The 23,823-nt window shown below is 53.3% G+C and overlaps 1 protein-coding gene across 2 annotated transcripts; it reads left to right on the forward strand.

Annotated features, from left to right (window-relative positions):
- The first annotated feature begins 599 nt into the window (after positions 1 to 599).
- PLAUR (plasminogen activator, urokinase receptor) lies at positions 600 to 14,009 on the forward strand. Of its 2 annotated transcripts, XM_029064528.2 has the most exons (7): positions 600 to 884; positions 4,084 to 4,191; positions 4,319 to 4,468; positions 9,595 to 9,741; positions 10,371 to 10,505; positions 10,595 to 10,741; positions 13,631 to 14,009. In XM_029064528.2, exons 1-7 carry the CDS (start codon positions 815 to 817, stop codon positions 13,858 to 13,860), a joined length of 987 nt encoding a protein of 328 aa, XP_028920361.1. In that variant the 5' UTR covers positions 600 to 814; the 3' UTR covers positions 13,861 to 14,009. The 2 variants fall into 2 exon arrangements, with proteins under 2 accessions (XP_028920361.1, XP_028920363.1); XM_029064530.1 differs by lacking the exon at positions 600 to 884 and having other exon boundaries at positions 4,100 to 4,191; positions 4,326 to 4,468.
- Positions 14,010 to 23,823: the final 9,814 nt, after the last annotated feature.

Genomic DNA, 23,823 nt, shown 5'->3' on the forward strand with positions numbered 1-23,823 from the left:
GGGCGTTCTCGGCGGCGAGACGGGCGAGATGGAGGCACCGTGAGAAGGTCGGCATTAGAGGAGCAAAGTGTGCGGGCTGGGTTGCAGGAGAGAAGTGAGGTGAGGTAGGAGGGGGCGAGACGGAGGGAAGAGCGAACGGACATTAATTCAATTTATTTATATCAACGTCTGTCTCCCGCTACCTGGACTGTAAACTCGATGTGGGCAGGGAATGTGTTTCTATCTGTACTCCACTTTCCCAAGCGCTCAGTACGCGCTCTGCACACGGTAAGCCCTCACTAAATAAGACTGAATGGATGAATGAACGAATGAAATCCCCGTTTCACAGAGGAAACGACCGAGGCCCAGAGAAGCAAGATGACTTGCCCGAGGTCATCCAGCTGGGATTAGAACCCTACTCTCTCCCCAGTCACGGGGCTCAGAGGAGGGAGGCTGGGCCTGAAGACGAAAGCCCGCGACGTGAAGGTCCGGTGTCGTGTCCGGGCCCGGAACGGTCCGCGTGAGAATCAGACGGGCGGTCCCTTCGCCCGCATCCTCACGGAGGGTGATGATGGGGGTTGGCGGGGGGGATCGGGAGGAGCCAAGCTAGGCCAGGCCTCTCTCACTCCCCGTCACCCCCCTTCTCTCTCTTTCATAATCCCTTCCACATCCGTCCGTCCCTCCTCCCGCCTCACCCCAGGCAGGGCTGCACACGCAAACACGGTTGACTGCTTCCTTCCAGGGTTGGGGTGGAGCCTGGGCCTTTTTAAGCCTCCAACATGGGTACGGGGGCCGGAGAGAGAGACGGGGAGACGGGCGGGCCGGACGGACAGACATGAGGACGCTGACCATCTGCCCGCCGCCGCCGCTGCTGCTGCTGCTGCTAGCGGGACTCCGGACCCCGGGTAGGCCAAGGCCGGGGGCTGTGACTGTGAAGCGGGGCTGGGGGGACGAGAGGCAGAGGAAGTTTGAGAATCTGGGGAGCGAGGGATGGGGTCGGGGGGTGCAGGAGGCTGGCCCAGGGTAGGGGGGAGACTCCACACCCCTCCCCCCCCTCCAGCCCCTAACTCTTCCAGCATATAAGAGGCTTCTCCGCCTCCTCCTTTCTCCTTAACCCCGGTGAACCCCGCGGAAAAACCGAGCCCGGGAGCCGGAGGATCCGGGTTCTGAGCCCCGCTCTGCCACTGGCCCGCCGTGGGACCTTGGGCGAATCTTTGGGCCTCAGTTTCCTCATCTGTAAAATGGGATGAACTACCTGTTCTCCCTCCCACCTGGGCTGGCAGCCCCGTGGGGGACGGGGACTGGGTCCAACTGGCCGATTTTGTATCTACCCCACTGTGAGCCCGCTCGCTCACTGCGATCTCATCTATCTCACCGCCGACCCCTTCCCCCCATCCTCCCCCTAACCAGGAACCCCCTCCCCCTCCATATATGCCAGACCACCGCTCTCCCCACTTTCAAAGCCTCATCAGAGTCACGTCTCCTTCAAGAGGCCTTTTTAGATTAAACCTTCCGATCCCTGGTTCTCCGTCTCTTCTGAATCACCTACAGACTTGGCACTGTGACCTCTTGGCATTTGGTATTCACCCCATCTTCACCCAAAAGCATCGAGGTGTAAATTCGAGACATTTCTATCATGTCTGGGTCCCCGTCTAGACTGTGGGCAAGGAACGGGTCTCCCAACTTTCTTACTGTACTCTCTCGAGCGCTCAGTCAGTCAATCCATCAGTTAATTGTATTTATAATGCCCTTACTGTGTGCAGAGTGCTGTACTGAGAAGCAGCGTGGCTCAGTGGAAAGAGCACGGGCTCTGGAGTCAGAGGTCATGGGTTCGAATCTCGGCTCGGCCACTCGTCAGCTGTGTGACTTTGGGCAAGTCACTAAACTTCTCGGTGCCTCAGTTACCTCATCTGTAAAATGGGGATTAAGACCGTGAGCCCCACGTGGGCCAACCTGATTCCCCTGTGTCTACCCCGGCGCTTAGAACAGTGCTCGGCACATAGTAAGCGCTTAACAAATACCAACATTATTATCATTATCATTATTATTATTATTACCGTTTGGGAGAGTACACGGTAACAGAATGGTACCGTGCTCGGCACACAATAAGAGCTTAATAAATACCACTGGATAGTGAGCGCTGAAGGAATACCGTGACTGCCATCGCTGACTCCCATCACGGCTCCTTGCCCTTGGGGGTGGGGGCTTGTTCCTTTAAAAGCGAGAGATGCTCTCCCCCTGCCCAACTTGCGACCATTCGGATTACAGATTCCGCGCTCACCCCTTAGTCTGGGTCCCAGATGGGAACCGAGAAGAAGTGGGAAAGGGGAAGAGGAACTGAGTCAGGAGGAGAGAGAGAGAGAGAGAGTGAGAGATGGGGGTGGGGGAGAGAGAGGGCGGGCTAGAGAAAGGGGAGGAGAGAGATAGGGAGACAGAGGGATCGGGATGGAGAGAAAGGGGAAGGGAAAAGGGGAGAAGGGGGAGAGAGAGAGATGGAGAGAGAGGGAGAGAAAGGGAGAGAGAGAGAGGGAAAAAGCCCAAGTTCCAGGAAGAGAGCGGTGAGTAAATTACAGGCTAGGATATGAGCACCTCTGCAAATATGCGGGAGACTAGCTGAGGGGGCCAGCGGGTAGCTGAGGTGGCCAGCGATGCCTGAGGTCACCGGAATGCGAAGCGGAGCCTGGGGAGGAGCTCCCCGCCCCCCCCCCCCCCAAAGCTTCCTGCAGGGACCCTGCCTGGGAGCTGGACCGGGTGATGGTGGGGGGCAGACTAGACAGGCGCAGGAACTTACTCTAGACTGTAAGCCCACTGTGGGCAGAGAATGTGTTTATTGTACTGTACTCTCTCAATTGCTCAGTACAGCGCTCTGCGCATAGTAAACGCTCAATAAATACGATTGAATGAACGAAGGAAGGAACCGGCAAGACCCAGTGGAGAGAGCCCGGGCCGGGAAGTTAGAGGATCTACATATCTGTAATTTTTGACTTTACATTAATGCCTGTCCCCCCGAGACTATAAGCTTCTTGAGGGCAGGTAACGTGTCTACCACCTCTGTTGGACTGTACTCTCCCAAGAACACAGTACGGCGGTCTGAACACGGTAAGCGCTCAATAAGTACCACTGATAGATGGATTTCTTTTCAATGGCATCCGTTAAGCGCTCACTAGGTGTCAAGCCCCGTTCTAAACCCTGGGGTAGATACGAGGTTATCATGTTGGATACAGTCGCTGTCCCACATGGGGCTCACAGTTTAAGTGAGAAGAGGAGGTTTAAATCCCCAATTTACAGATGAGGTAACGAAGGCGCAGAGAGATCGAGCGACTTGCCTTGGGAGAGCAGACAAGTGGCAGAGCCGGGGTGAGAACCCAGGTCCCCCGACTCCCAGGCTGTGCCCTTTCCGCTAGTCCACGCCCCTTCAACTCCTGGCTCTGCCACTTGCCTAGGGGGTGACCTTGGGTGACTCGCTTCCCTGCTCAGTGCCTCAGTTTCCTCATCCGTAAAATGGGGATTCAATTCAGCACAGCGCTCTGCACTCAGTAAGCATTAAATAAATACCATTAATCAATTGATTGATCGACTGATTGGCTGGAGTCAAGACTGAGGGTGAGACCCACGCTAGATCTCAGGTGATGGGGAACCAGAGTTTTGGGTCCTGGGGACCCCGGGGGGTCGGGGGAGAGGAGGGAGGGGCCTGGGGCTGGGCGGGGCCAAGTCCTTGGATCCTAATCCGTCACGTGTATTTATTGAGCCCCTACACGTGCGGAGCACTGAACGAGCGCTTGGTAGAGTGCGATAGCATTAGTAGATGCGATCCCTGCCCTCACAGAGTTTACATTCTACTGTGTGCAGAGCATTGTGCCGAGAGCTTGGAAGAGAACACTGGAAGTAGCAGCTTCAATCCCTGCTCTACTGTGTGCAGAGCGCTTGGGAGAGGACACTAGAGTTAGTGGACTTTATCTCTGCCCTCAAGGAGCTTACGTTGTGTTGGATCCCAGCTCCAATTCCCCCCCCCCCCCCCAAGCCTCTCCTCCTCCCTGGACGCCAGGGATGGGGCGGGATGGAGACTGACCTTCTCCGGCCTCCTCCCCACCCCGTTCCCCCCAGCCTCGGGCTTGCGGTGTTACCGGTGTGAGGGGGACGGGACCTGCAGCGTGGAGGAATGTCCCAAGGCCAGGCAGAGCTGCCGGACCACCAGCCTCTGGGATGAGGACGGTGAGGACCCCGGGGGAAGGAGGAGGGAGGACTGGCCGAGGCGGACGGCGGGAACGACCGGGACATCGGGGCGGCGGAGGGAGGACTGGCCGGAGGGGACGGATGGAGTGACTGGGCAGGGTGTCAGTTTCCAGCAGCGTGATGGTGAAGAAGGAGGAGAAGAGCTGTGCCTGGGCCGGGAAGCCCAACTCCTCCTTGACCTACCTGACGGGCCAGACGCGCATCACTCTCCTGGAGAACCACTGCACCACCGACCTCTGCAACAAACGCCAAGACCGTGAGTCCGATCCCTCCCGGTTCCCCCGACCCCCGCATTTCCCCTCTGGTCCCCTCCCTCCCCTGTGGTCCCATGGTCAGGGCCCAGACCTGGCAGTCAAAGGACACCCATTCTAATCCCAGCTCTGCCACTCGCCACCTGGGTGGCCTTGGGAGAGTCACTTTGCTTCTCTGGACCTCGGTTTCCTCATCTGCCCTTGGATCTGCGACCTTTAGGCAATTGGTATTCACCCCACCTTCGGCCCCACGGTTTTATTATGATTATCGAATGCCGTCGAGTCATTTCCGATTCATGGAGACTCTGTGGATATATTTTCATATATATGTGTATAGATAAATCTGTTTCTCCAGAACAGTCCCACGGTACCTATGTACATACCTGGGAATTATTTATTTCTATTCGTGTCTATCTCGCCATCTAAAGTGTAAATTCATTATGGGCAGGGACACTGTCTGCTAACTCTGTTGCGTTGTACTCTGGCTACCTACTTTATTACTTTATGACTTTATTGAGAAAATTGGAACTATTAGACGTTATCTCCCTAAAATTATTTTATTACTTTACGAGCCCATTACCTTGGCGTTTTTTCTTCTTTTTCTTTTCTCCTCCTCCTCCTTCTCCTCCTTCTCCTCCTTCTTCTTCCTCTTCTTCTTCCCACATATTCAATTTATTGCTAAGTCCTATGGGTCCAAACTTCACTAAAATCTGGCAGCGTGGCTCAGTGGAAAGAGCCTGGGCTTCGGAGTCAGAGGTTATGAGTTGGACTCCTGGCTCTGCCCCTTGGCAGCTGTGTGACTGTGGGCAAGTCACTTAACTTCTCCGTGCCTCAGTTCCCTCATCTGTAAAATGGGGATTAAAAGTGTGTGAGCCCCACGTGGGGCAACCTGATTACCCTGTATCTCCCCCAGGGCTTAGAACGGTGCTCGGCACCTAGTAAGCGCTTAACAAATACCAACATTTATTTATTTATTTATCTGTTCTTTCCTCTCTAGCCAAATTGCTATCACGTTAATCCAAGTCTTTATCTTATCCCGACTTGATTACTGCATCAGCCTCTTTGCTGACCTCCCTGCCTCCTCTCTCTCCCCACTTCGGTCCATGCTTTGCTGCCCGGATTATCTTTCTACAGAAACGTTCAGGACATGAATGGCCACTCTTCAAGAACCTCCAGTGGGTTGCCCTTCCACCTCCTCATCAAACAGAAACTCCTCACCCCTGACTTTAAAGCCCTCAATCGTCTTGCTGCTTCCTTCCTCACCTCGCCACTCTCTTACCTGGCCCCGGCCGGAGCGCTTCACTCCTCTAATGCCAGTCTACTCACTGTACCTTAATCTCGTCTATCACCTCCGACCTCATGCCCACTTCCTATCTCTGACCTGGTCCGCCCTTCCTCTTTATGTAGGACAGACCATCACCCTCCCTACCTTCAAAGCCTCACTGAAGGCACATCTCTTCCAAGAGGCTTTTTCCGACTAAGCCCTCATTTCCTTTTCTCCCTCTCCCTCCTTGATTTGCTCCCTTTATTCACTCCCCACCCTCAGCCCCACAGTACGTACGTCCGCATCCGTAATTCATTTATTCCTATTAACGTCTGTCTTCTGGTCTAGACTGTAAGCTCGTTGTGGGCAGGGAATGTGTCTGGAATAATATTATATTGCACTCTCCCAAGCATTTTAGTACAGTGCTCTGCGAGCACTCAATAGATACAACTGATTGATTGATTACTCTCTCAAGCACTTAATACAGTGCTTTGCACACAGCAAGGACTCAGTAAAAATGAGATTGTTTGTTTGAGTGATCTGTAAAATGGGGATCCAATCGCCGTGCTCCCTCCCACCTTGACCACCTAGAGAAGCAGCGTGGCCTTTTGGATAGAGCCCAGGCCTGGGACTCAGAATGACCTGGATTCTAATCCTGGCTCCGTCACTTGTCTGCTGTGTGATCTTGGGTATGTCCCGTAACTTCTCTAGGCCTCAGTTACATCAATCAGTCAATCAGTGGTACTTACTAAGCGCTTACTGTTTGCAGAGCTCAGTACTGAGCGCTTGGGAGAGGACAGAGTTGGTAGACATATTCCCCGCCCACAACAAACACAGTCTAGAGGTGGGGAGAGGGATATTCATATAAAGAAATAAATAATGGATGTAAAATGAGGATTACTATTGTGAACCTGATTGGCAATGAACTGTGCCCAACTTTGTTAACCTAGTTAACCGGCTCTTAATCCAGTGCCTGGCATGTACTAGGTGCTTACCAAATACCACACACACACACACACAAAAACACACCAGTGAGCCCTGGGAGAAAGGGACTGAGTCTGACCTGAGGAACTGGGTTGTACCCAGCAATAAGTACAGTGTCTAGCCCACGGTAATTGCTTCACAGATACAGCACTTGTCTGTTGTGTGAGCTCGGGCAAGTCACTTCTCTGTGCTTCAATTACCTCATCTGTAAAATTGATTCACTCATTCAATCTATTTATTGAGCGTTTACTGTGCGCAGAGCACTGTACCAAGTACTTGGGAGAGCACAATAAAATAATCGACAGTCACATTCCCCGTCCACAACGAGCTTACAGTCTGGAGTTGGTGAGACAGACATCAATACAGATAAATAAAATTACAGATATAAGTGCTGTGGGGCCGGGAGAGGGGAAGAGCAAAGGGAGCAAGTCAGGGTGATGCAGAAGGGAGCGGGAGACGAGGAAAGGGGGGGCTTAGTCTGGGAAGGCCTTTTGGAGGAGATGAGCCTTCAGTAAGGCTTTGAAGACGGGGAGAGTCATTGTCTGGCAGATTTGAGGAGGGAGGAGGTTCCGGGCCAGAGGCAGAACGTGGGCTAGCGTTTGCCAGCGACAGGCCAGATGGAGGCACAGTGAGAAGGTTAGCACTAGAGGAGTGACGCGTGTGGGCTGGGTTGTAGAAGGAAAGAAGTGAGGTGAGATACAAGGGGGCGAGATGGTGAACTGCTTTACAGCCAATGGTGAGGAGTTTTTGTTTGATGCGGAGGTGGATCGGCAACCACTGGAGTTTTTTGAGGAGTGGGGTGATGTATCCTGAACGTTTTTGTAGAAAGGTAAAACGCTTTTTCCAAAAAAAGGTGATCCGGGCAGCAGAGCTAAGTAGGGACCGAAGTGGGGAGAGACAGGAGGCTGAGGGAAATCCAGCAAGGAGGCTGAAGCCATAATCCAGGCGGGACAAGATGAGTGACTGTATTAACACGATAGCCGTTTGGCTGGAGAGGAAAGGATTTTAGCGATGTCGTGAAGGCGGCACTGACAGGATCTAGTGATGGATTGAATATGTGGGTTGAATGGAAGAGAGGAATCAAGGATAACACCAAGGTTACGGGCTCGTGAGACAGGAAGGAGGGTGGTGCCGTCTACACTGATGGGAAAGCCAGGGGGAGGACAGGGTTTGGGTGGGAAGATAAGGAACTCTGTTGTGGACATGTTAAGTTGGACGCGATGGAAGGACATTCAAGAAGAGACGTCTTGAAGGCAGGAAGAGATGCGAGGCTGGAGAGAGGGAGAGAGATCACGGGAGGAGATGTAGATTTGGGTATCATCAGCGTAGAGGTGGTAGTTGAAGCCTTGGGAGCGAATGAGTTCTCCAAGGGAGGGGGTGTAGACGGAGGATAGAAGGGGACCGAGAACTGAACCTTGAGGGATCCCCACAGTTAGGGGGAGAGGGGGAGAAGGTGCCCTCGAGAATGTACGGCCAGAGAGATAAGAGGAGAAACAAGAGAGGACAGAGTCAGCGAAACCAAGGTTGGAAACGTTTCCAGGAGAAGGGAGTGGTCCATTGTGTCGAAGGCAATTGAGAGGTCGAGGAGGATTAGGACGGAGTAGAAGCTGTTGCATTTGGCAAGAAGGAGATCGCTGGTGACCTTTGAGAGATTGGTTTCTCTGGAACAAAGCGGAAGGAAGCCAGATTGGAGGGAGTCCAGAAAATAATTGGAGGAGAGGAATTTGAGTCAGCGGGTTTAGACAACCCGCTCCAGGAATTTGGAGAGGAATGGTTGGAGTGAGATGGAATGAAAACTGAAGGGAGCTATGGGGTAAAAGGAGGGTTTTTTTTTTTAGAATAGGGGACTAATGGGCATGTTTGCAAGCTGTGGGGAAGAAGCCAATGGAGAGCGAAAGGTTGAGGCTGTTAGGGAGGAAAGAAGGGAGGGGGGCAGAGTTTTGATAAGGTGCTAAAATGAGGATTAAGACTGTGAGCCCCATGTGGGACTGGGACTGTGTCCAACCCGATTTGCTTGTATCCACCCCAGAGCTGAGTACAGTGCTTGGCACATAGTAAGCGTTTAACAAACACTACAATTACCATTAAAAAAAAAAAAGCTGCGATCCCCATGTGGAATAGATACTGGGTCCTACCTGATGAACTGGGATCTACTCAGTGCTTAGTACAGTGTCTGGCACACTGAAAGTGCTTAACAAACACTATTCAAAAACCCCAAAAACAGTGATCCCCGTGTGGGACAGGGATTGGGTCCGACCCGGTGAAGTGAGATCTAACCAGCTGTTCGTCACATAGATCGGAATGATAACGATAATAATTACGGTATTTGTTAAGCGCTTACTATGTGCCAGGCACCGTACTAAGCGCTGGGGGGGATACAAGCAAATCGGGTTGGACACCGTCCCTGGCCCACAGACGAGGTAACTGAGGCACAGAGATGTCGAGTGACTTGCCTGAGGTCACACAGCGGACAGGTGGGATGAGAACCCATGACCTCCTGACTCCCAGGCCCGGGCTCTATTGTATTGTATTGTTGTATTGTTGGTATTTGTTAAGCGCTTACTACGTGCCGAGCACTGTTCTAAGCGCTGGGGTAGACATAGGGGAATCAGGTTGTCCCACCTGGGGCTCACAGTCTTAATCCCCATTTTACAGATGAGGTAACTGAGGCACAGAGAAGTTAAGTGACTTGCCCAAAGTCACACAGCTGACAATGGCCGAGCCGGGATTCGAACCCATGAACTCTGACTCCAAAGCCCGTGCTCTTTCCACTGAGCCACGCTGCTTCAGTGGTGCAGCGGTTACCAAACACCCTCCCCGTCCCCTGACCCCTCGGCGCCGGGTCCGGGCCCTGGGCTGATGTTGTTTTCCCACGCCTTGCAGGTGTGGGGTCCACGCCTGCCCGAGGTGGGCTGGAGTGTGTCACCTGCGGGTCCTCGGACCTCTCCTGCGAGCGGAACATGCACCGCACCATGCGTTGCTCCCCCCAGGACCAGTGCGTGGATCTCACCTCCTACAGCGTCCCCGACGGTGAGCCCCCCACCCCTTTCCATCCCGCCCCCCCGGGCATCCAGAACCCCTCACCTCATCCCGTCCACTCCATCGTTCGGTCATTCGATCGTATCTGTTGAGCGGTTGGGACGAAACGACAACAGACGCGTTTCCGCCCTCGACGGGCCGATGGTCCAGAGGGGGAGACGGGCATCGACAGAAATCGAGACGTGGCGGACTGTGGACACGAGTGGTGTGGGGCCGGGAAGGGGGACGAATAAAGGGAGCGAGTCCGGGCGACGCAGAAGGGAGTGGGAGAAGAGGAAAGGTAAAGGCCTCTTGGAGGAGATGGGCCTTCAGTAAGGCTCGGAAAGGGGTGAGAGTCTAACCTCGTATCTCCCCCAGCGCTTAGAAGAGTGCTTGGCACGTTGTAAAGGCTTAACAGATACCAGAATAATTACTACCGTGTGAAGAGGGAGGGCGTTCCAGGCCCGGCCGAGGGTTCGGCGGCCAGGTGGACGAGATGGAGGCCCGGTGAGAAGGTTGGCATCGGAGGAGCGGAGGGCGAGGCCTGGGTTGGAGTAGGTGAGGGGGCCGGGGGCCGGAGGGCTCCGGAGGCCAGCCGGGCCGGGACAAGCGACGGGCTCCGTGTCCTCGTGTCCTCGCAGAGAGCGCCCCGGACGAGAGGCACATCCGCGGCTGCGGCCAGCTGTCCGACTGCAGCGGCCCTCTGGGCTTCCACAACAACCATACCTTCACCCTGCTGCGCTGCTGTAACTCCAGCCTCTGCAACGGCGGGCCGGGTATGGCCGGGGCCCCGGGCGGGGGGGCGGGCTGGAGGGGTGGGGGAGTGGGGGAGCCGGTTCAGAGCCGTCCCCTGCCCCTCCCACAGTCACTCACCACTCCCTGCTGCCCCCGAATGGGGTGAAGTGCCGCAGCTGCTGGGGCAACAGCACCCACGGCTGCTCCCACCGGGAAGAGTCCACCATCTCCTGCCAGGGCCCCATGGACCACTGCTTGGAGGCCACTGGGATGCACGGTCAGAACCTCCTCCCCTCTCCTTCCTTCTCTTCTCCTCTCCACTCCTCTCCTCCCCTCTCCTTCCCTCTTCTCTCCTCTCCTCTCTTCCCCTCTCTCCTGCTCTTGTACCCCGCTTCCCCCTCCTCCTTTACCCTCCTTCCTCTCTGCCCTTCTCCCTCCCATCTCCTCCCTCCTCTTCTTTAATCCCCTTCCTCCTTTACTCCCCTTCCCCTCCTCCCTCCCATCTCCTCTTTTATCCCCTTAGCCCTCTCCTTTACTCTCCTCCCCTCCTCCCTCCTCCTCTTCTATCCCCCTTCTCCTTTATTCTCCTTCCCTCTTCCCTTCCCTCTACTCCCTCTCCCTCTTTTATCCCCTTCCCCCCTCTTCCTTCCTCCCTTTCTTCTCCTCCTCCTCCCTCCTCTCATCCCCTTCCTCCTTCTTCTTTATTCCCCCGCCCGCTCCTTCCTCTCCTCTCCTCCCTTATCCTCTTTTATTGGCCTTCCTCCTCCTCCTTTATTCATAATACTAATAATGGCATCAGTTAAGTGCTTACTGCTTGTCAAGCACTGAGCTGAGCACCGGAGCAGATACAAGATGATCAAGTCCCCCATGGGGCTCGCAGTCTAAAGCAGGAGGGAGAACTACTAGCGAATCCCCATTTTGCAGATGAGGGAACCGAGGTACAGAGAAGTGAGGTGACTTGACCAAGGTCTCATAGCAGGCGAGTAGAGAAGCTGGGATTAGAACCCAGTTCTTCTGACTCCCAGGTCTGGGCTCTTTCCACTAGGCCACGCTGCTTCCCCCTCCTCCCCCATTCCCTCCCTTTATTCCTCTTTCCTCTCCTCCCCCTTTTCCTTTATCCCCCTTCTTTCTCCTCCTTTATTCCCCTTCTCCCATTTTGCCTCCTCCATATCCCATCCCCTTTGTCAGTCCCCCATCCCTCCTCCTTCCTCTTTTTTCTTCCCTCATCCCCCCTTCCTCCTCCTTCCTCTTGCTTTTACACAGAAGAAGGAGCACTGCGGGGGCGGTGGGTGAGCAAGGGACAGTGGTCATCAATCATCAGGGGAAACCAGAAACCAGGTGCTCTGTGGTTCCGGGATTCAGCCCACGCCCAGAACCTCGCCCTCGGGGTGGCCGGGCTTCAGTTAGTCGGTCAGTCTAATGGTATTTATTGAGCCCTTGCTGTCTGCAGAGCACCGTACTAAGCGCTTGGGAGAGCAAAATAGAGCAATATAACAGACACATTCCCTGCCCACAACGAGTTTACAATCCAGAGGGGGAGAGAGACATTACTAGAAACAAATAAATCCCAGATGTAGACATAAGTGCTGTGGGGCTGGGAGAGGGGATGACAGGAGGAAGTAATACAGTCCCTATCCTTGGAGGGTGCGTGTGTAGAGTGGAGGTTCGATCATTTATTCATTATACGATGCTCTGCACGTAGCGAGCGCTCAATAAATACCATGGAATGAATTTATTCGATGGTATTTATTGAGCACTTACCTCGTGCACAGCACTGTACTAAGAACTCGGGAGAGTAATCCACCGCAGTGCTTAGGAGAGTGCTTGGCACATACTAAGCACTTAACAAATACCTCAGTTATTATTATTATTGTTGTTAAGCAGATACTATGTGTCAAGCACTGGTGTAGATACAAGTTAGATTGGACACAGTCCCTGTCCCACAAAGGGCTCAGAGTCTTATCCCCCATTTTACAGATGTGGGAACTGAGGCACAGAGAGAAGTGAAGTGACTTGCCCAAGGTCACAAAGCAGACACGTGGTGGAGCCGGGATTAGAATCCACGACCTTCTGATTCCCAGCCCCGGGCTCTAGCCACTAAGCCACTGTAAGCTCACTGTGGGCAGGGATCCTGACTGCCAAATCCGTGCTCTTCCGAGAAGCAGTGTAGCCTACTGACTGACTATAGCTTAGGCCTGGGAGTCAGAAGGACCTGGATTCTAATCCCGCCTTCGCCGCTTGTCTGCTTTGTGACCTTGGACGAGTCACTTTACTTCTCTGTGCCTCAGTTCCCTCATCTGTAAAATGGGGGTAAAGACCGTGAGCTCCACGTGGGACAGGGACTCCGTTCAACCCGATTTGCTCGTAATAATAATAATAATGATGGTATTTGTTAAGCGCTTACTATGTGCCGAGCACTGTTCTAAGCGCTGGGGTAGACATAGGGGAATCGGGTTGTCCCACGTGGGGCTCACAGTCTTAATCCCCATTTTACAGATGAGGGAACTGAGGCACAGAGAAGTTAAGTGACTCGCCCACAGTCACACAGCCGACAAGTGGCAGAGCTGGGATTCGAACTCATGAGCCCTGACTCCAAAGCCCGTGCTCTTTCCACTGAGCCACGCTGCTTCTCAACCCATCCCAGCTCCTAGTACAGCGCCTGGCGCGTAGTAAGCGCTTAACAAATACCACATTTAGTATCATTACATTCATTCAATAGTATTTATCGAGCGCTTACTATGTGCAGAGCACTGTACTAAGCGCTTGGGATGAACAAGTCGGCAACAGATGGAGACGGTCCCTGCCGTTTGACGGGCTTACGGTCTAATCGGGGGAGACGGACAGACAAGTGCTTGAGACATAGGAAGCGCTTAACAAATACCACAATTCTTCTTCTTCTTCTTCTTCCAGTGCTTGAGACATAGTAAGCGCTTAACAAATACCCTAATTATTACTATCATATCTTTATTATTATTTTGATCATTTCAGTGCTCGCGATATAGTAAGAACTTAAAAATTATTGTTATTATTCTAGTACCCGGGACTTGGGACCATTAGAAAAAAGGAAACCCGCTGCTTCCATTCTGGGCCTGGTGATGGGGGGGTCTCTGCGGCCTAGTTGACTGTCTCGTGTTCCCCCCTTTCTCCCTCCTCCCGCCCCCCGCAGAGCTGTGGGGTCCTCAGGCTATGGTGAAGGGCTGCGCGACCGCGGGCTGGTGCAAGAGCCCCTACCTGTCGGTGTACGGCGGATTGGACCAGGTGGAAGTCCGCTGTTGCTCCGACGGCCTCTGCCAACATCAGTCCACCCCCCGCTCCGGGACCACCCCCCATCCCCACCTCGCCCTCTCCTCCTTCCTCGCCCTTCTGGTACCTTTGGCTCTGGCCCCCTCTCTTTAGCCCCCTCCCACCTAACTTCCCCACCCCGGCCCCCCAAGGGCCGCTCCTGAGCCCAGTGGCCCTGGGGGGGAATCAGCTGGGGACCCCTCCCCCTCTTAATTTAAGTGCTTTTTTTTTATTCAGGAAATAAATATTTTGTAATAGTGACAGAGCGGCCTCCGGACTATTCATCGGGGGGCATTTATGGAGCGCCGACGGTGTGCGGGGCACCGTAGTAAGCGCTTGGGGGAGTTCAGCGCAATAGACGGTCGGTCGTATTTATTGGGCGCTTAGAGGGGGCAGAGCACTGGACTGAGCGCTTGGGAGAGGATGATATAGCAATAGACAGACACGTTCCCTGCCCGCAACAAGCTTAGGGTCTAGAGGAGGAGACAGACGTTAATAGATAGAAAGAAATGACAGATTCGGACGTTAAGTGGTGCGGGGCTGGAGGGGGATGGATAGAAAGAGCAAGTCCGGGCGATGCAGTAGGGATTGGGAGAAGAAGAAAGGAGGGCTTGTGTCGGGAGGGGTGATCCCTTCCCACAAGGAGCTTGCAGTCTCATTTCTTGACGCTCCCGGCCCTCTCCCTGCATTGCTCCGGCCCTCTCCCTGAAATGCTCTCTGCTCTCTCCCTAAAGTGCTCCGTGCCCCTGTTTCCTACCTGGCCGGGTGCCTCAATTCAGGGAGGGCTCTTAGCCAGTGAGGGCCTCCGGCTTGCCCTGGTTTGGATTTCAGTGAGCTAGGGCAGGAGCGTAGAAGAAAAAGGCCAGGGGGCCAGAGTGGACCACAAGCTGCGAAGAAACAACGGTGAGATTTTAGGGGTGGAGAGCTCAGCCAGGCAAAAGATCTGTGCAGAGGGGCACATGCGTCTTGTGGGAACTCCGGGTGGGCTCCTGGAAGAACACACCAGAAGAACGAGACCCCCCCCCCCCCCCAGTTAGACTGTAAGCCCGTCAGTGGGCAGGGACTGTCTCTACCTGTTGCCGAATTGTCCATTCCAAGCGCTTAATACAGTGCTCTGCACGTAGTAAGTGCTCAATAAATACTATTGAATGAATGAATGAACGAAATGACTTCCCACAAGGAGCTTCCTTTCTATCACCTGAGCTGGTGAATCTCTTCTCTCCGACCCTTTCCACTCGCCTGCTTCCTCGGGGTAAGTGGTCAACTTATTTCTCTGTGGAGCTCTGGATGGGCAAGTTTGGAGGTGTCCTTCTGCTGGCTCCGGAGTGCGGTCTCCGTAGACTCTGGAACTCCCTCCCTCAATTCTGAAATACCCTCCCTCTTCATATCCAAGAGACCGTCCCTCCCTCTCCACCTTCAATCCCTATCGAAGACACAACCCGACTAAGCCCTCACTTCCTCTTCTCCCACTCCCTTCTGCGTCACCCTCTCACTTGGATCTGTTCCCTTTCTCACCCCTCCCTCGGCCCCTCAGCACTTACGTCCAACTCCGTCGGTGATTTCTTTCCATCGGCGTCTGTCTCCCCCTCTAGATCGTAAGCTCCTCGTGGGCAGGGAACGTGTCTACCGACTCTCTTATATTGTCCTACCCTCTAGACCGTAAGCTCATCGTGGCCAGGGAATGTGACTGTTCAGCGTTGTATTATACTCCCCCAAGCACTTAGTTCAGTGCTCAGCACCCAGTAGGCGTTCAATAAATACGATTGCATGAATGAATGAATGAATGAATGCGCTTAGAATGGTGTTCTGCACACTGTAAGCTCTCAATAAATAGGATTGAATACGACTGACCGATTGATTGCCCAGGACCGGCACCCTCAAACACCTGCATCGGACTTCTCCACCCTCATTATAAGAAAGTCAAGCCTGGGATTCCCAGGGCAGAACCATATTAACCGTTATTATTATCACTGATGAAGGATCAGAGAACTTGGGTCAGACTAGGATTGCCGATACCTATCTAACAGGATTCTAAAAACTCAACTACAGGGATCGAGAAAGCAAGTTGCCGAAACAATTTCTTTTCTGGCGCCAGCTTTTTAAGGGAGGCAGAGGGAGGAAGGCTGGGCTAGGAGCCAGCAGGCCAGGCTCTGTTGGGCCACTGACTTTCTGGGTATCTTTGGCCAAGTCCCTGAATTTTTCTGCGTATTCGATCAGTTCGCCCCCTCCTCCTCACCTCAATGGTCTCCTCCTCCAGCCCAGCCCGCACCCTCCGCTCCTCTAATGCCAGTTTACTCACTGTGCCCCTTCTGCGTCCTTGGGCCTATGGACATTTGATACTCACCCCACACCCAACCCCACAGCACTTACATACCTACCTTCGAATCGTATACTATAAATGACTCATTTATTCCTATTAATGTCCGTCTCCCCCTCTAGACCGTAAGCCTGTTTTGGGGCGGGGAACGTGCCTGCTGATTCTGTTGTATCGTACTCCCCCAAGCACTTAATACAGTGCTCTGCACGTAATAAACTCAATAAATGATTGCTCGATTGGGAAGCGACCTCTACCTCACAAAAATAATGGGAGGACTGACAGGTTATGGGATAAAAAATATTTTGGAGATACAGAAAAGACCCATCCAAGTAAGGATTTATTTATCTGCAAATAATAATACAATTTATAATTGCACTTAATAATGAATCACCAAACCAAGGACAGGAGCTCTTCGGTCTAAACGAACAGGCAGGCAGCGGATAATTCCACCAAGGTATCATAAGTTAAATAAACTCATAGGCTCAAAATAATTCATCACTAGGAGTTCACCCCAGGGAACTGTAAATTGCTTAAGCGCGCCCTCAGCTAGTGGATGGAGCGTGGTCCTGATTGTTTCTATTTGTTGCTGAATTGTACTTTCCAAGCACTTAGTATAGTGCTCCGCACATAGTAAGCGCTCAGTTAATACGATTGAATGAAGGAATGAATTAATGAATGAGTCAGAAGGACCTGGGTCCTAATCCTGGCTTCGCCACGTATCCGCTGTGAGACCCCCGGACAAGTCACTTTACTTCTCTGTTCCTCAGTTACCTCATCTGGAAAATGGGGAGTGAGACTGCGGGACAGGGACTGTGTCCAGCCAGTGGTCTGCACGGAGTAAGCGCTTAACAGATACCAACATGGGGTACCTGATCCACCCGGTGGAGCTCGCAGAGAGAAACAGAGAGGGAGAGAGAGAGAGCGTATTTGTTAAGTGAGTATGTCCTGTTTGTGCAACTCTGTGTTTCTCGGTATTCTGAGCCGGGAGGAATTTGCAAAACCAACAGGGGAACAACGCGGCTTCCTGCTGCTCCCTTGAATAAACCCACACCCCCTCGCACGCACACCTAAATCAATAAACAGGCCCAAACTTTCTTAAACCCCACAGAACCTTGTGCCCAACCCGTGGCCCAGTTCCAGGTATCACTTCCTTCCATCTCGAATTGGCTTTAGTGTCTGCCTCCCCTGCTAGATCAATCAGTCCGTGGCATTTATTAAGCCCTTACTGTGTGCACGGCCCTGTCCCGACCTATAACAAGTCCCCTGCCCTCAAGAAGCTTACAGTCTAATGGGGGTGATAGTAAAATAATAATTATGGCATCTATTAAGCACTTAGTAGGCATCAAGCACTCTTCTCGTTCATTCGTTCAGTGGTATTTATTGGACGCTTACCGTATGCGGTGTACTAAGCGCTCGGGAGAGTACAACGCAACAGTAAACGGTCACATTCCCTGCCCACGAGCGCTGAGGTCGGACACAGTCCCTATCCCACATAGGGCTCACAGCCCAAGTGTAATAATGTTGGCATTTTGTTAAGCGCTTGCTTACTATGTGCAGAGCACCGTTCTAAGCGCTGGGGGAGATACAGGGTCATCAGGTTGTCCCACGGGAGGCTCACAGTCTTCATCCCCATTTTACAGATGAGGGAACTGAGGCACCGAGAAGTGAAGTGACTCGCCCACGGTCACACAGCTGACAAGTGGCAGAGGCGGGATGGAAAGCAGCGAGGCCCAGTGGCAAGAACACGGGCTTGGGAGTCAGAGGTTGTGGGTTCTAATCCTGCCTTCCCCACGTGTCTGCTGTGGGACCTTGGGCAAGTCACTTCTCTGTGTCTCCGTTACCTCATCTGTACAATGGGGATTGAGACTGCGAGCCCCACGTGGGACAGGGACTCAGTGCTTGGCACATAGTAAGCGCTTAGCAAATACCGTAATTATTACAATTATTATTAAGTAGGAGGGAGAACGGGCATCAAATCCCCATTTTACAGAGGAGGAAACTGAGGCCCAGAGCAGCTAAGTAACTTGCCCAAGGTCACACAGCACGCAATGGGCAGAGCCGGCTTGAGAACCCACGTCCTCCCCTTCCCAGGCCCGAGTCCCCTGGTGCAGAAGCAGCGTGGCTCAGTGGAAGGAGCCCCAGCTTCGGAGTCAGAGGTCATGGGTTCGACTGCGGGCTCTGCCACGTGTCAGCTGTGTGACCTTGGGCGAGTCACTTCACTTCCCTGGGCCTCAGTGACCTCATCCGGAAAATGGGGATGAAGACCGGGAGCCTCACGTGGCACCACCTGATGACCCTGTATCTCCCCCAGCGCTTCGAACAGTGCTCTGCACAGAGGAAGCGCTTAACAAATACCAATGTGATTATTATTATAGAGGAGGCGTGGCCTAGGCCCTTGGGGCGTGACGTAGGCTACAGGGGCGTGGCAGAGAGGGTGGGGGCGTGGCTTGATATCTATAGGGCGTGACGTAAGCAACAGGGGCGTGACTCAGGCCCGAATGGGCGTGGCAAAGGGAGGGGGCGTGGCCCAGGTCCCAGGGGGCGTGGTCTAGACCCCATGTGGAGTGACGTAGGACCAAGGGGCGTGGCCTAGGCCAAATACGGAGTGACGTAGAGGTAGGGGCGTGGTCTAAGAGCCCCCCAGTGGGCGTGGCCTAGGGGCTAGGGGGCGTGGTTTGTCCTGGAGGACGGGACTCTTGCGCCCTCTAGTGCCATCTAGTACCTACCCTGGTTATTCCTTCATTCCCTAGTATTGATTGAGCGCTTACTATGTGCGCAGCCCTGGACTAAGCGCTTGGAATGGACAGTTCGGCAACAGATAATAATAATAATGTTGGTGTTTGTTAAGCGCTTACTCTGTGCAGAGCACTGCTCTAAGCGCTGGGGGAGACACAGGGTCATCAGGTTGTCCCGCGTGAGGCTCCCAGTCTTCATCCCCATTTTCCAGATGAGGTCACTGAGGCCCAGAGAAGTGAAGTGACTTGCCCACAGTCACACAGCTGACAAGTGGCAGGGCCGGGATAGAGACCATCCCTGCCCAGTGACGGGCTCACGGTCTAATCGGGGGAGACGGGCGGACAAAAACAAGACAACATAATCATGATAAATAGAATTAAGGGGATGGACACCTCATAAACAGAATAATTAGGGTAATAAATAATATATACAAATGAGGACATTGCTGAGAGGAGGGGAAGGAGGGAGGGGGAAGAGAGGGTGGGGTGGGGAAGGGGTTATGACCCCTGGATTTTCCCCTGGGAGCCGTGGGAAGGGGTCAGCGGCCCGGCGGGTCCACTCCGTCCTCTCGTGTTCTCTACCGGGACGGATTTCGGAGAATGGTAAGAGTAACAATAATAATTATGGTATCTGTTAAGCGCTTACTAAGTGCCAGGCAATGTACGAAGCGCCGGGGTGGATACAGGCAAATGGGGTTGGACACGGTCCCTGTCCCACGTAGGGCTCACGGTCTTCCTCCCCATTTTGCAGATGAGGTCACTGAGGCCCAGCGAAGTGAGGTGGCTTGCCCGAGGCCACAGAGCAGACCAGGAGGGGAGCCGGGATTAGAACCCATGACCTTCTGACTCCCAGGCCCCGGCTCTCTCCACCATGCCATGCTGCTTCAAGTAGGCGCTCGGTACATAGGATTGAAAGAGCGAATGAATGAATGAATCCCATCCTCTAGAGGGAAGTACTACCCTGCCTCTCACCACACACCATAATGGTCACTGTGGTATTTGTTAAGCATTTTTGTTAAGCATCGATTAGACTGTGAGCCCATCGATGGGCGGGGATGGTCTCTATCTGTTGCCGAATTGTAGATTCCAAGCGTTTAGTACAGTGCTCTGTACACAGTAGGTGCTCAATAAATACTACTGAATGAATGAATTTTCACAGGGGTGACCAATACGCTCCGATCAGACACAGTCCCTGTTCCATAGGGGGCTCATGGTCTAGAAGGGGGAAAGAGAGAGAGATGGGCATCTTATCCCCATTTAACAGATAAGGAAACTGAGGCTCGGAGAAGGGAAGTCAATATTATTATTATTATTATTATTAAAATCCTGGCTCTACCACTTGCCCGCTGTGTGACCTTGGGCAAGTCACTTCACTTCTCCGTGCCTCAGTTACCTCAACTGTAAAATGGGGATTGAGACTGTGAGCCCCACCTGGGGCAACCTCATTACCTTGTATGATGATGACGACATTTGCTAAGCGCTTACTATGTGCAAAGCACTCTTCTAAGCACTGGGGGGGATACAAGGTGATCAGGTTGTCCCACGTGGGCTCCCGGTCTTCACCCCCATTTTACAGAAGAGGGAACTGAGGCCCAGAGAAGTGAAGTGACTTGCCCGAAGTCACACATCTGACAAGCGGCGGAGCCGGGATTTGAACCCATGATCTCTGACTCCCCAGCCCGGGCTTTTTCCCCTGAGCGCTTAGAACAGTGCTCGGCACATATAAGCGCTTAACAGACACCATCATTATTAGTCTCTGGACTTCACTTTCCTCATCTGTTAAATGGGGATTCGATCAGTGGTATTTATCTGTAAAATGGAGATTAAGACTGTGAGCCTCACGTGGGACAACCTGAAGACCCTGTATCACCCCCAGCGCTTAGAACAGTGCTCGGCACGTAGTAAGCGCTTAACAAATACCAACATTATTATTATTGAGCACTTACAGTGTGCGGAGCACTGCACTAAGCACTTGGGAAGATTCAACAGCGTTGGTAGACACGTGCTCTGCCCACAAGGAGCTTCCAGTCCGGAGGGGAGCTCCCACCATTCGTTCATTCATTCAATAGTATTTATTGAGCGCTCACTACGTGCAGAGCACTGTACTAAGCGCTTGGAACGGACAGTTCGGCAACAGATAGAGACCGTCCCTGCCCAACGACGGGCTCACGGTCTGAGACCGAACACCAGACTAAATCCACTGAGCTCCCTCAATTATTTCAAGATTCCAAAGGGATGTTGCAAAAGCTGAAATCTTCCAGGTCAGTTCCCGAGTGGAGGGACCTGACCAACCCAGCCGGCTTCAGCTCAGACTCAAAAGCAAAATTCATTCAAAGCAGCACGGCCCGGGAACCGGAAGGACCGGAGAAGCAGCGTGGCTCAGTGGAAAGAGCCCGGGCTTGGGAGTCAGAGGTCACGGGTTCGAATCCCGGCTCCGCCACTTGGCTGCTGTGTGACTTTGGGCGAGTCACTTCACTTCTCCGGGCCTCAGTTACCTCGTCGGTAAAAATGGGGATTAAAAAATGCGAGCCCCACGTGGGACAATCTGATTACAATCTATCCTAGCGCTTAGAACAGTGCTCAGCACATAGTAAGTGCTTAACGAATACCAACATTATTATTATTATTAGCTGGGTCTTATTCCTGGCTCCACCACTTGTCTGCTTTGTGACCTTGCGCAAAGCACTTAACTTCTCTGCGCCTCAGTGGCCTCTCCCACAAAATGGGGATTAATAATAATAATAATAATAATAATGTTGGTATTTGTTAAGCGCTTACTATGTGCCGAGCACTGTTCTAAGCGCTGGGGTAGACACAGGGGAATCAGGTTGTCCCACGTGGGGCTCACGGTCTTAATCCCCATTTTACAGATGAGGGAACTGAGGCAGCGAGAAGTGAAGTGACTTGCCCAAAGTCACACAGCTGGCAAGTGGCAGAGCTGGCGTTCGAACCCATGACCTCTGACTCCAAAGTCCGTGCTCTTTCCAGTGAGCCCCGCTGCTTCTCTGGCCACGCTGCTTCTCTACTGAGAGCCTCATGTGAGTCACGGACTGCGTCCAACCCGATTAGCTTGTGCCTACCCCAGTGCTTAGTACAGTGCCCGGCACATAGTGAGCACTTAGCAAATACCTTTTTAAAAAATCGGTGGGGAGAGTGTGGGGCCGGAAGCAGGCCCGGAGCCGACTGGACACCGAGTCACGTGGAGCGATCCTGGAAAGCTTCCTGGAGGAGGCCCGTCTCTGGGCCTTCAGTCGGGGGGTTGTGCAAAGGGATAATAATAATAATAACGGTATTTGTTAAGCACTTACTATGTGCCAGGCACTGTACTAAGCGCGGGGGTGGATACAAGCAAAGAGGGTTGGTAACTGTCCCTGTCGCAGGAGGGGCTCACAGTCTCAATCCCCATTTTCCAGATGAGGTAACTGAGGCTCAGAGAGGTGAAGCGATTTGCCCAAGGTCACACAGCTTGGACATGAAGGCTGAGCCAGGACTGGAAGGGAGAGGAGAGGGATCACACCAGTTGAGAGCGGCATGGTGTAGTGGATAGAGCATGGGCCTGGGAGTCAGAAGGTCGTGGGTTCTAATCCCCGTCCTGCCGCTTGTCTGCTGTGTGACCTTGGGCAAGTCATTGCGCTTCCTCTGGGCCTCAGTGACCTCATCTGTAAAACGGGGATAATAATGATAACAATGTTGGTATTTGTTAAGCGCTTCCTATGTGCAGAGCACCGTTCCAAGCGCCGGGGTAGATACAGGGTCATCAGGTTGTCCCACGTGAGGCTCACAGTCTTCATCCCCATTTTACAGATGAGGGAACCGAGGCCCAGAGAAGGGAAGTGACTTGCCCACGGTCACCCAGCTGGCAAGTGGCAGAGCTGGGATTCGAGCCCACGACCTCTGCTCCCAAGCCCAGGCTCTTTCCACTGAGCCACGCAGATGAAGACTGTGAACCCCATGTGGGACAGGGACAGTGTCCGTCCGGATTTGCTTGTATCCACCCCGGCGCTTAGAACAGTGCCTGACTCTGTACTAATAGAATTAGTATTACTAACGAGAAGCAGCGTGGCTTAGTGGCAAGAGCCCGGGCTTGGGAGTCCGAGGTCGTGGGTTCGAATCCTGCCACTTGTCAGCTGTGTGACTGCGGGCAAGTCACGTCACTTCTCCGGGCCTCAGTGACCTCGGCTGTAAAATGGGGATGAAGACTGTGACCCTCACGGGGGACAACCTGATGACCCTGTATCTACCCCAGCGCTTAAAACAGTGCTTTGCACATGGTAAGCGCTTAACAAATACCAACATTATTATTAGTAATACGATTATTATATTCATATTGTAATACTAATACTTAATAATAATACTTATTAACAATAACAAGTATTATTATTAGCAGGGGGAGCCCTGAAATTGGAGAGATGCCATCACTTCCTCGGTTTCTTCATGGTCATAGTCATTCACTATCTTTACTGAGCGCTTACTCTGTGCACAGCACTGTTGTTTGGGCACACCGTTTTGGCAACGAGAGGGAGCCATGACGCTCCTCCACTGACGTCAGCGACTTTAAGGCCTTGACCAGGCGTTCCCTCCTCGCCCTATGACGTCATCACCTTCCGGCGTGACATAAGCCCCCTCTCCCATTGGCCGAAAGCCCATTGGCTATTGCTAGGGGGGCCAGCCAATGAGCGGTGAGCCCCGGCGGAAGGGCGGTGGCTGGTTGCCTAGCTACCAAACGAGCAAAAGCGCATGTCTCCTTCAAAGGCATTTCCCCCTCCCCCGTGGGTTCGGACGTCATCGGGAGCGTCCCTTCCGGCCTCAGCCAATCGGAGACGAGCGTGGGACGGGCCGCTGAGGGTTGCAGCCAATGGCCGTGCTCCAAGGGGGGAGGGGGGGGAACGCTTCGCCTTTCCACCAATGGGGAGAGCGGCGCGCGCGGGGGGGTGGGCTCAAGCCTGCGCGTCCTGGCCAATGGGAGCGCGGGATTCCCCTGGCCCCGCCCCCTCCGCGCGCATCGCGCTCTCTCTGACTCATTTC

Source organism: Ornithorhynchus anatinus, chromosome 5, assembly GCF_004115215.2.
Source record: "Ornithorhynchus anatinus isolate Pmale09 chromosome 5, mOrnAna1.pri.v4, whole genome shotgun sequence".
NCBI lineage: Eukaryota > Metazoa > Chordata > Mammalia > Monotremata > Ornithorhynchidae > Ornithorhynchus > Ornithorhynchus anatinus.